General features: G+C 38.5%; 1 protein-coding gene across 1 annotated transcript; it reads right to left on the bottom strand.

Moving 5' to 3' along the window:
• Positions 1 to 12309: 12309 nt before the first annotated feature.
• LOC141660844 (uncharacterized) lies at positions 12310 to 12714 on the bottom strand. The gene has a single exon (XM_074467828.1). The coding sequence runs from the start codon at positions 12712 to 12714 to the stop codon at positions 12310 to 12312; it is 405 nt and encodes a 134-aa protein (XP_074323929.1).
• Positions 12715 to 12962: the final 248 nt, after the last annotated feature.

Genomic DNA, 12962 nt, shown 5'->3' on the forward strand with positions numbered 1-12962 from the left:
GACCCGGGTTTGGAGGGCGCCACATTTCTTGCATATGCTGCTCACAAGAAGTTTAAGGTGTTCCAAATGAATGTGAAGAGTGTATTTTTAAATGGAGAACTTGAAGAGGAAGTTTATATTGAACAGCCTCCAGGGTTCATTGATCCAAAATATCTAGATCATTTCTACTTACTAGATAAAGCCCTCTATGGATTGAAGCAAACTCCAAGGGTCTGTTATGAAACACTTGCTCTATTTCTGCGAGAAAGTGGTTTCACAAGAGGTACAATTGACAAAACTCTCTTTTATAAATACCATGGTAAGGACTTGTTATTAGTACATATATATGTTGATGATATCATTTTTGGATCTACTAATGATAAACTCTGTGAGAGATTTGCAAAGCTAATGCAGTCCAGGTATCAAATGAGTATGATGGGAGAATTGAGTTACTTTCTGGGGTTATAAGTTAAGCAGACTGATGAAGGGATCTTCATAAATTAATCAAAATACACCACGAATTTACTCAAAAGATTTGGAATGCAAGACTGCTCAACTGCATCAACTCCCACGGCCACTACAACCAAGTTAGATTTAAATACTGGTTCTTCAGTAGATATAACTAACTACAAAGGTATAATTGGCTCACTCCTATATCTAACTGCTAGTAGACCTGATATCATGTATATTACCCGTCTCTGTGCAAGGTTTCAAGCTGATCCTAGAGAATCTCATCTATTAGCTGTGAAAAGAATTTTTAGGTATTTCAAAGGCACCATGAATCTGGGATTATGGTATCCTAGAGATTCAGACTTTAAGCTAATTGGATATTCAGATGCTGATTTTGTAGGATGTAAAATAGAAAGGAAAAGCACTTCTGGAAGCTGCCAAATTTCTTGGTGGCAGATTGGTTTCTTGGTATAGCAAGAAATAAAAGTCAATTTTCACATCAACTGCAGAAGCAGAATACATTGCTGCAGGAAGCTGTTGTTCTCAGATTCTATGGATGAAGAATCAGTTACTAGATTATGGGTTAGATTATTCTGCTAGTCCTATAGATTGTGATAATCAAAGTGCTATTACAATATCAGGAAATCCAGTGCAGCATTCAATGACTAAACACATCAGCATCAGGTACCATTTTATAAGGGAATATGTGGAAGCAGGTACAGTGAAATTGGTCTTTGTTCCAACAGATCAACAAGTAGCAGATATATTCAACAAGCCTCTCCATGAAGCTACTTTCACAAGATTGGTGAATAAATTGGGAATGATATCAGGACAATTCTTAAACTCTGATAATTAAGATTTATGATATTTTGAAGCATGGTATCTTATTATGTGTTAGTACTTATTAGATACTGATTATTGTGCTAAATGTTGATGCCATGATAACATGCAATTATCTTCTGTGAATCCTATGTGAAAATTGCATGTTGAACTACTGATTATGTGTACATGCTCTGTTATTAGTTAAACTTGCTTTGACTAATAAATCCTGCCAGTAGTTGATAAATTCTGATATTGGTCAAACCAATGTTGACTAATAAATCCTGATAGTCGTAATTAAAATACTAATAATGGTCAACCATGATTGACTGTTATATTTCATTGATTATTTTGAAATTATTCAAAATAAATGGTTACACAGTATTTTTAATTAAACAGTGAATCAGTGGAATATCTTTTAATTGCTTCAATGGGTTAGTTACTGATGTAAGTATCTAGTAACACTTGAGTACTTATATTTGGAATAGAAATCCGAAGATAGAGATTACTTTTTGTTTACCTAGATACGTGTAATCGTGTATACGTATTATGATTAATTATTACATGGTTAATCAAAGAGTCTTTTCAGTTTCTATCTCCTCTGCTATAAATTCTCACCCTCCACTCTCAAAACTTCTCACTGTCTTTTCATCCACAAACCCCAAATATACTCAAATTCTTCATTCAGAATCTATGACAACTGTCTGTTCTCTTACCCATGGAGTTTATCGACCAGTTGCCATTCCTGAACATGGAAGGCTGTATTTTGATCCCTTTCATCTCAGGGTAATTTTTAACGGCCAAGATTATTTTCCATCTGAACTTCCACAGTCGATTTGTGATCGACTTAACTCGGATGACACTCAGTTACTTCATCTTTTTAGAATGGACATCCACTTCGAAGAGATGAGAAGAGCTGAGGAGGCTGAGCAATGATGCCTCGAGAAAGAACAACGTCGCCTCGAATGGTTGGCATTACAAGAGAATATAATTTCTCTTGCAGGTTCTATGTCACGCATCTTCCATCGTAGGTCGATGAAGAAGCTTGAAGATGAAAAGAAGAAGAAGTCTGAGTAGTTAGATTGTTTTAGGATTTTATGTTTAAAATTTTATATAATCTTGTACTTTGCTTCTTAATTATTAGTGAAAATATTTTTGCCTTATTTGACTCTTTAAGTGAGTAAATTGTTTACTTTCTTATTTATGCTTGAATGCTTTTGATTGTTGATATTCAAATCAATACTACATGCTTAATTTCAGATATTTTTAATAGTGCATGAGAAGAAACTAATCTCTGTTTAAGTTCAAATGTCCACTTCAGTACAAATTGAGCACACTACAGGAAATAAAAACTGTTAAAGAAGAAATTTATGAAAGATTTAATTCTTAGCCAATGAGGATTATAATCTTTGAGTGTACTTGACTATCTAAAATGTCTATTCAAGACATACTTTTGAGACTTTCTTTTTCTATTCAAGAAAGTTGTTCACACTCATTTCTTAAAATTACACATCTTTTATCTTAAATTTCTTCTTACAACTGAAACACTTGAATCCATTTCTCAAATATTTCCAAAAATCAAGTGACATAATTCTTGAATTATGCTCACCACTCAGAAACAACATTTAGTTGGTTATAGACTACTTGCTGAGGTAGATCTTGATGATACTAACAGAGTCACAGAGGTTTCATCAGTTTTTACTGAAGACTCCGTGAGAGCTTTCTTTCAATAAACACATTCAAGTGTTAGTTCTTTGCAAGAAGAACAAGGTTTGAGATCATGGTACATGACAATAACCTGATCAAATCCTCTCTAATTCAAATGGAGGTTCCCATTACTGGTGAACAACAACTCTCATAACCATAGTGTTAACTGTGAGTTTAATTGTGACTTTAGATTCACAAGGTATAAATACTGGTATTCCTTTATCAGCATTTATTCTAAATACCGATTTAATCTTTTCAGCATTTATTTTCATGATATAAATCCTATTGGTATGATTATTTATAGACCTTATTTAAGGACTACTTCTAGTTATATGACCACAGATCACCCTTCTTTAGCCACCTCTTATTTCTGTAGGATAATCTTTCTGAGCTTTTTCCGTGATATGTTTGAAAAGATTGAGAGAAAAACAGAATTAAAGAGAGGCAGGATCCTTGCTGGAAAAATGAGAGGTAGATGAGAGATAGGATTTAGTAATCCTTGGAGGAAGCTCTGACTATTAAAAGTCATGAGATGTGTGGTGTGAGGAGTAGTGAGACTAATTTAAAAGAATAGAGAGATTAAGTTTTACTTGCTATATGTTTGCAGGTGCACAGTGTACTAAAGAAATAGATGCTGAACAACAGTCTATTGAACCTCAAATAAACTCTGATGTACCAAGTGTTGTTAATCTCCCTGCAAGTATAAGTGCTGATACTTTCTTACAGTCCATACATTTTAGTATTCCACCACACAAAATAATCCCTGTTTTTGTTGAAAAATAGTCCATTTACTCTACTATCCATCACCTGAGAAAATCCCTTTTGTTGCTGAAGATGAAGTAGCAAAATGGTCCTTCATAAAGTTTCATCCATTTCAGAGTCACCACAACATTCTACAGGAACTGAGGTCATGGAAGTAAATTTTGAAGCTCCAGTTCATTTATCTACAATACTTGAAGATGTGGAGTTAACTGCTGATGGTATGGAAGCTTCTTAAGCTGCTGGATCACATACTGCACCAATTTCTAATTCTATTATACATGCTGAAGCCGGTGATGAAGTTCAACAATTAGTGCACAATCCAGTTGCTATTGAAGATTCTAATGATGATGAAGAAGCTAATATCTCTAATGCTATTATAGATCACGAGGATGATCTTTTCTTCCCTGAAGATATGCCTATGCATGTAAGGCAACAGAAACTGAAGGAGTTAGATGAAAGAAAAAAGCAAGATTATCTTGATGATATTTGGAATAAGAGATGGAAAGATGTTAATTATCCAATTTCCAGAAGCAATGTTGTTGATAATCTGGAAACAGCTGAACGGAAAATTCAAAATCCTGATATGCTGACTCATCTGAAAGCATCTATTCCGATTGTCAGAACCTTACATACAGCTCAAGAAGCAACTACTTCGCAAATTAATCAGATCAAAGAATCATTGATTGCTTCAAAGCTGACTACTCATCAGGAAATTCAAAAACAAATTGCACCAATATTTATCAGACAAAATGCAATTGAAGCCAGACAAGCTAGATTGGAAGCTAAACAAGTTCAAATGTCTAATCAACTTACAGAAGTACAAAATTCAATGAAGCTAATTCTTTCTCTACTGCTTGGTGATGATGCCAAAAAGGGGGAGAAAATTGTTAAATCTAAATGCAAACAGCTGATATTAACAAATACTGATGATGAAAATCCCGATGAAGGTAATAAGGGGGGATAAAAGGATAGTGAAAGGAGAAGAGGTGAAAAGCTAGTTAGAGTTAGTGGTTCATCAAAAGTGATCACTAGATCTCAATCTAGACAAGGTGGAGAGAGTAAGAGAAATGAAAGAAGAGTTAAAAAATTGACCGTGAATAAAAAAATGTAACAATCTTTACAAGTCACAACTACTGCCAATGAAGATCAAGGTATTCTGGAGATAGAAGCTGGTGCTGAAGCAAGTCAATATCTTCAAATTCTGAAAGTGAAAGGAAGAAAGACAGCTCTATTCTATAAGGATCCAAAGATTCAAGCATTTGACTCTGAGGTGAGTAGAAGAATTTTTGAAAGAGAAAATCCTGGAGTTGATCTTGAATAGCCAAGGCAAATGGAGGAAGACTTCAAGAATTCCATGAAGACAACAAATACTGATATTGTTGTTATCTCTCAAGTACTTTATGAAGATGATTCCTCTAAGAGACCAACCAGAGGTGTAGTTATAAGGGAAGTGAGTCAGGCAGAAGATGAAAGATCTCTCAGATCTCAAGCTATTTTAACCGCTGACAAGAAGCTTCAAGGAAAAGATAAGATATGAGAGAAGTTAAAGATTTCAAAGCATAAAGCCAAAGCTGTTGTAAAGAAGAAATCAGTATCTAAGGAAACTAAATCTCAAATACTGATAGATCCAAGCTATACAGTAGTTCAAGCTTATGATACTGAAGAAAGATGTGAAGAAGAAGAAATCAGCCAAGCTCACCAAAGAAGGAAGATTTATGTAGCTGATTGGGCTGATAAACTGAAATTAACCACTTGCATCGCTCAAGTTAAAGAACAAGCTGTTATTCAACCGACCACTACCTCTTATTGTAGCGACTGGGTAATTCGCGACGTGATTAAGTAAATAAAGTATACTTTTGTGTTGTAATTCTAAATTATGTAAATAAAGTGTGATTATGTGAATTATGTGTTATTATGTGAAGAGGAAATGTTTAAGTGAATATTATATTCCAGTTTGACGTGTCAGCTGGCACAAAGAGAATGATTGAGAAGCGTAAGAGAAGTGTAGTGTGCTTTATGTTGTATTTTCTTTGGTTTTGAGTTGGTGTAGTTTGAATTTTTGGAAAAATAAAATGGGGTTTTGATTTCTAAATGAGTTTTAATTGATGATCCATGATTTACTTGCTTACATTTAGTACTGAGTTTGGTATGGACTATAAAATCTTATTTTTTTAGAAAATTATTTGCATGCATATAAGATTTTATGTATTCAAGTTGTAACTTGGTTTGATCTTGAGTAGAATGATTAAATAATGGATTTTGGCTAGATAAATATGTGAGTTAAAGGTTCATGTCAAAAATGGTACGTGCATGTGTGTGTATTTGAAAAACCCGAATGAGTTTTGTAATTAAAAAGGGACTAAATTGATTTTTGTGGCTTGCATGCTAGTTTTTTAGTTATTATTTATAATAAAAAATGATTACTTGATTTTATGAAGGAAGTTCTCGGTTAAATGATTTTGAGTATAAATGATAGCATTAGACTAGTTGCATGTGATTTTGGATGGTTTTGTGCTATGTTGGGTTCGAATTTTGTGAATTAAAAGGAGAAGAATGATTGTTTGCTTAGGTTGATAATGGTTAAAGTATTTAAAGAATCTTTTAATTTGATTAAATAGTTTTAGTTCAAATTTTTACTATTTAAAAAGGGGGTTTTGATTTTGATTTAAATTTACAAAGGATTTTGGTTTAAAAGGATGAATTTTGGCTTGAACTAAAGTTTATAGATGATCCTTGTACTTGCATGTCAATTTGTGATGTTGCATGTCACAAATTAAGGTTTTGCTTGTAAAAATTTGATTTCTTGTTTGTATCTTGTGAAAAATCCGAATAGTTCATTGATTTCAAAAGGATTGATTCAAGTTATTTGGTTGATTTGATTTTAGAGTCTAGTTAAATGAATGCATAAGATTGCATGTTGATCTGGTTCATTTGTTTGGTTCGAATTTTTGGATAATAAGGAAAGGATTGGGTTGCTTTGTTATCGAGTCATACGAATTGAGATTATTTGCTAAAGTATGGAGTTTAAGTATATAAGTGTACACTATTAAGTGCTATGTAAGTATTCGGTGTTAATACTCGTATATATGAGTTAAGCATTTGATCGAGTTGGGGTAATTATTAAACGTTTCGGGAACGTCGAGTGGGAATCTAATTAGGGTTTGATTTCGGATTGTAGATTCGGATTGTGAAGGCATTCGGGTAGGAATGGGAAAGGTATTTTATGTGGAAGTAGCTCAAATCCCGTAAAGAAGGAAAGCGAATTCAGGCAAGTAACTCTGCCTACTAGTATAATTTGATTATAGAGAGGATAATGATGATGCCATGATTAACTAGAGGCTTTTTATTGCAAGTGTGATACACCTATTATTGATTTTGAGATACCCTGTTATTGTTCCTTGTGAACTTGTTATTGATTCTTGAGAAGCCCTGTTATTGTCCCTTGTGATAACCTGATATTGATTCTTGAACCGTGATGTTGATACTTGTACTATATCTATCATTGATCCCTTGAACCACCTATATATTGTTCTTGTAATGACTTGATATGATTATTGTTCAAACCTTTATAGTAACCTTTTTATTCTTATCCTGATCACCTATTGATACCATAAATTCTTGTAAACCCTATAAGAACCTTTATGAACTCCCTTGCGTAATGATCCTTCATTCCTTTATTTATCTTATCCTGTAATGATCCTTAAAACTGTATTGATTCCCTAACTTGTATACCTTGTTTATCATTTGATCCAGTTCCTTGGTATTGTTCCATGTTTGTCATTTGATGCAGTTCCTTGGTATTGAGCCATGTTTGTCATTTGATCTAGTTCCTTGGTATTGATCTCTGTTTACGTTTAATTCATTCACTTTCCTTGAATCATAAATTAAACTTAAGAATGAGTTTCGACTTGAAAGAGTTTGAATGATTTTATATTCTTGGTAATGATAAAATGAACTTAGTAAAACATTTCTTTTCCAACACAAGGTTTTACAAATAAATTCCTGATGGATTGGATTGAGACGTAAGAGACTAGTGGGACTAGTCTAGTCATATAAGAGACTAGCGGGGCTAGTCCAGTTTAAGGCCGAAATTATGCCATAGGTACTGTCACGCTCAGATTCCTTCGGATGGATGAACAGGCTTCAACCTCCGTGAAGGTAGCTTCTACTGAGACCTGAAAGTGAAGAGAATGCGAGAGTTTGTACCCCCGATTCACCTCCGGTGTGAGAATAAGAATCTGGTTCTAAAGTGGGTAGAAAATACAAGATAAGCAGAGTGTTTTAGAGAGAATGTGTGTATGTTTTCTCTTACTTTCCAAGGGGTTTTATACCCATTCCAGGTCACGAATGCTCATCCGTTACTCATCATTAAGGATGGATTGAAAATGGGGCGTTATGTCCGTTCTGTTTTCCAACGTTCGGGAAGAAAGATGGGCCTAAGCCCGAGGCTCTTCGTGGGCCTTCGACTTACGGGCTTGGTGGAGCTTCGGCCCAATAACTCGACCTTCCATTGGGCCTGCATTCTGTGGGCCTCATTGGGCCCATAGCCAACATATCTCTGTCCTTCGGTCGGGCCTTCGGGCAGGCTGATGGACATTAGTTCTGGCCCATATTGGGGCGAAGAAACCCTAGGGTGACTGCTTCAGTTTCGCCACGATCTTCGTTTGTACACGTGGCAAGCTTGTGGGAACTTGTGGTGTATTAAAGTGACAGCTATTGGCACGTCATTTCATGGCCCAATCTCAGCCATTGAATCTCAATAGTTTCAATTTGGGATGTCCATTTTAAAAACCCCCAAACGTCGCCTTTCTGAATTCATTTTGGACGCCTATATAAGATCTATTTGTGCATTTCTTTTTCTTTTTAACACTTCCAGTTTCTCAACAAACGTCTTCGAATTCTCTAATCACGGGCAACAACAACTCAACTTTTCCAGATTACCCCATCTCAATCCAGGAGCATCTTCAAATCAGTAAGTCCCCTTTCTTTTCTCAGTGTTCCTTACATTTTCATGCAAGTTTTTGAGTTTTACGGTTTTTGCATGCAAGTCAAGTGGTCATTTTACTGGACTTTTAAGTGCATTTTATTGTTGTGTTTTGGGGTCTTTTGGTTTATGGGGCATTCCTGGGTAGGTAATAGGAGTTTTCTGGGTTTTGTTAGTTTTAGAGGTGCCCCAAGGGTTTAAAGATGGCATGCTAGGCATTTTTTAGCCAAGAACTCTCTTCAGGGGGTTCTTGGCTTAAGAACGTCCTTCGGGAGCCGACCGAGGGTGCAGATGTGCGGTTTGGAGTTTAAAGAAGGCAGGCGAAGGGTTTTTGGGGGCAAGAACTTCCTTCGGGAAACTTTCCTTTTGAGAACATCCTTCGGGAGCCGACTCCAAATTCTTATTATGTTCGCTCGGTGCTAGGACATGTACTCGGCCATTTTATCCTTTTCATTTTTCTTTTATCTTATCCCGAGTACATGGACTAATGTCTCTCTATTTTTGAATACAGGGATATGGACCGAGCGAATCGCCCTCTAGAGACTTGGGACCCAAGGTCAGGTAGCTTGGCGGGAACATCTTCCATTCACCCGGAGAGAATGGGTCGGGATCTCTTCGGTTCCGCGGCGAATTATCAGACGGCGAACAACCGGTCAGAGCTGTCGAAGGAGAGAATAATTCAGATGTATTATGATTTCTTCGTCCCCAGGAACTTCTTCTGGCTCTATGCCCCTAAATAGAATGAACGGATTTACGATACTCCCGGAGTGCCGGAGGGGTACGGCGACTGCGCTGTCGGGATTTCAGAGGCGGCGTTCAAGTGCGGCTTCCGAGTGCCGACACTAAAGATAGTGAAACATCTCTTTAAGAAAATGGGGATCACTCTAGGGCAGATGGACCCCAACGGGTTCATCCACATCAACTGCTTCCAGAATAGGTGACTTCATGCAGGAGTCACTCCTACTCCGAGGCTATTCTGGTGGCATTATGACTTCCGAAGGAACCTGAAGAGCCCGGGTTTTTACACTATCGCTCGTCGGGCAGGCCGGACGGATTGGACGGCCACTAACTCCAGTAACAAGAATACCCACACTCACCGATACTTCGTGAGTGGGCGGAGGCTGGCCCCTATGTCTATCTGGCGGGATATAAATCCTTCGCTGCTCCTGGCGCCGAGTCTAACAGAGAGGGAGAAGGAGGACTACGCGGCCCTGGTAGATGTCCGCATGAGCAAGCTGGGTCCCGAAGAATTTCAGGACATAGACTGGCTGTTAAGTTTGGAGGGTGGGGGTAACAAACTTCTCCTTCGTCTATCATAGTTGTGCTTTTATTATCTGTGTAGTATTTTTCTTTCGTTCATTTATATTTTCCTTCATTCTATCTTCTTTGTCGGTCTGACGTATTTTGCCTTATTTCTCAGTGTCTTCCAAAGAAGCCCTGATTGAAAGGAAGAAGGCCAAGGCGGCCGAGAAGAGGGTCGTGGAGGCGGCAGCGAAGAAGAAGGCTGCTGAAGGAAGAGCCACGCTGAATCCCTCTGAGGAGACGGAGGAGAGGCCCGAGGCTGAGAGGATCTCGCCGCTTCGCCAGGCCCCAACTGCTTTCGGAGGGGATGCGGAGGATGAGCTGGAGGTTGTGAGGGAGGGGAACCCCTCTAAGAGGACCCGTAGCCAAAAGGGGGTCATTCAGTCCTATCTCCCCGGATGGGTTGTGTTGATGTCCGACCACACTGTCTACCCGGCGAGGCAGTCTACAAAGGAGGTGGCTTCGGATTTGTGCCACGGCCACCAGCTCCCCACCGATCTTCCGACCTTTGCTTCGGCTTCTCCGTCCGAGGCTTGTACTGAGCTTCTGTCTTTTTTGTCCCTGGTACGTATCTAATTCATCTTTTTCTCTTTGGTGTATTGTTCTTCTTTCATTTGACATTTTGCCTTGTGTATTTTTTGCATGTTGCTCCCTGGGCAGTGGCCGTGGAGGACAAGGTGCGGGACATGGAGACTCGGATGGCCGAGGTGAAGGAGCTGGAAAGGAGGGCCAGACAGTCGATGAGGAACTCAAAAGGGTAAAAACCCAGAACGAGGTCCTGGACGGCCAGGCCACCGTGCTGAAGGGAGACATGGCCAGGTTGTAGGAGGATCTCCCACCGGAACGTCCAGCTTAAGAAGTCCCGCAAGGAGCTTCGGAAGAAGCAGAAACAGCTGGACCTGACGGAAGAGCTCTGCTTTCAGTTCGGCGCCGATTATGTCTTGGAGAAGGCTCACAGCCTTAACTGGGATTATAAGCAGCTGCTGGATGACAGCCTGGAGGATCCTATCGGTCGGCCAGCAGTTGAAGCCCCTCCTGACTCCTCCGGTGAAGACGAAGAGCTCTCAATAGAAGACCCTCAGGCCTAAGCTTCCAGCACTGAGGTGCTTGACATGACTGAAGATGATCTTGTTGCGAAGTTTGCCGTTGGTGTTTCCATGGTCATACCCAACTCTTGTAGCGGCTTCCTTCTTTCATCTTCTTTACTTATAATTTCATTTTTGTAATTGATACTCCTTCCTTCGAGCTTTTGTAATTTAACTAGCCTTCGGGCTTTTATATTTTAATGCATCTTTCACCTTTTATAAGCATTGTTTTTGTCTTTTATTTCAACTGCGTATTCGGCTGTCACTCGCCTTAGAAATTTTAATAAAACGAATTGTATATTCGGCTTTATCGTTTGCCTTAACAATTACAATAAAATGAATCTTAATTGCATCTTCGGCTTTATTCATTCGCCTTAGCAATTTTAATAAAACGAATTGTATCTTCGGCTTTATCGTTTGCCTTAACAATTACAATAAAATGAATCTTAATTGCATCTTCGGCTTTATTCATTCGGCTTAGCAATTTTAATAAAACGAATTACATCTTCGGCTTTATCATTTTCCTTAACAATTGTAATGAAATGAATCTTAATCGCATCTTCGGCTTTATTCATTCGCCTTAGCAATTCTAATAAAGCAATTTTAATAAAACAAATTGTATCTTCGGCTTTATCGTTTGCCTTAACAATTGTAATGAAATAAATCTTAATCACATCTTTGGCTTTATTCATTCGCCTTAGCGACTTTAATACCTTACTACCTCTTACGACCCCGAGTGTTAAAGGCCGAAGTTGGCTTCGGGCTGTTAGGACTTTTAAAAGCTTCTGGTGGGATGAGGAAGGGCTGGCCTTTTTTGGGATTGCCCCCAGACCAGAGCTTCATCGCCCTTCTTTATTATCTTTAAACAATAAAGGAAGGACGAATGAGAAGGTCTTATCTCAGGGTCGCCCCTAAAGACTCTTCCTTCGTCCTGACCGTGGATCTATTGCAAGTTATATAATAGTGGGGGAGCGAAGAATGTTTGATTTTAGTGGGATTGCCCCTATATTCGTATTCATTCATTCTTCTTTCGTAAATAGACCAAATGTGTTGGCTGAAGGGTTTATCTTCTTTTGGATCGCCCCTAGATAATACGTGATCGGCCAAGCATTTGGTATTTAATAAAGAAATTTGACACAGTGCGGTTTCATTTATGATTAAACTTCTTAGACTTTTCATATGTAGAACTCAAAGTACAAATTGACTTTAAAAGGAAATTTCTTACTGATAAAACTTCCAAAGGCGACTGGCGTGCCAGGTGTTTTTAATTGCTTCGCCTGTTAATATTTCCAGCTTGTATGTTCCTGGGCGAAAGACTTCAATCATCTTATAAGGCCCTTCCCAGTTTGGCTGAAGCTTTCCATGTTTGGTGGGTATAGAAGCAGCCAGCTCCCTTAGGACTAGGTCCCCTACTCCGAATGACCTCTTCTTAATGTTGGAGTCATAATGCTGGGCTGCCTGTAACAAGTATTTCATGTTCCTTTGGTGGGCAGCTTCTCTTTCTTCCTCCAATAAGTCCACGTTCGCCCTTAGTCCAAAGCTGCTGGTTTCCATATTATAGACCTCTGTTCGGTATGATTCCAATCCCACTTCGACCAAAACTAGGGCTTCGATCCCATAGGCCATTCTGAAGGGAGTTTCCCCTGTTGAAGTCCTATGGGTCATTCAGTAGGCCCACAAGATCCAAGGGAGTTCTTCTGACCATCTTCCTTTAGCCTCGCCCAGCCTCTTCTTGATGCCTTGAAAGATCACTTTGTTTGCCGCTTCGATTACCCCATTCCCTTGCGGATGGGCGACTGAGCTAAATCTTTGTTCAATTCCGAAGTGGTGCAGGAACTTGCGAAACTTGTTTCCAATAAACTGAGTCCCATTAT

Source organism: Apium graveolens, chromosome 5 (assembly GCF_009905375.1).
Source record: "Apium graveolens cultivar Ventura chromosome 5, ASM990537v1, whole genome shotgun sequence".
Taxonomy (NCBI): domain Eukaryota; kingdom Viridiplantae; phylum Streptophyta; class Magnoliopsida; order Apiales; family Apiaceae; genus Apium; species Apium graveolens.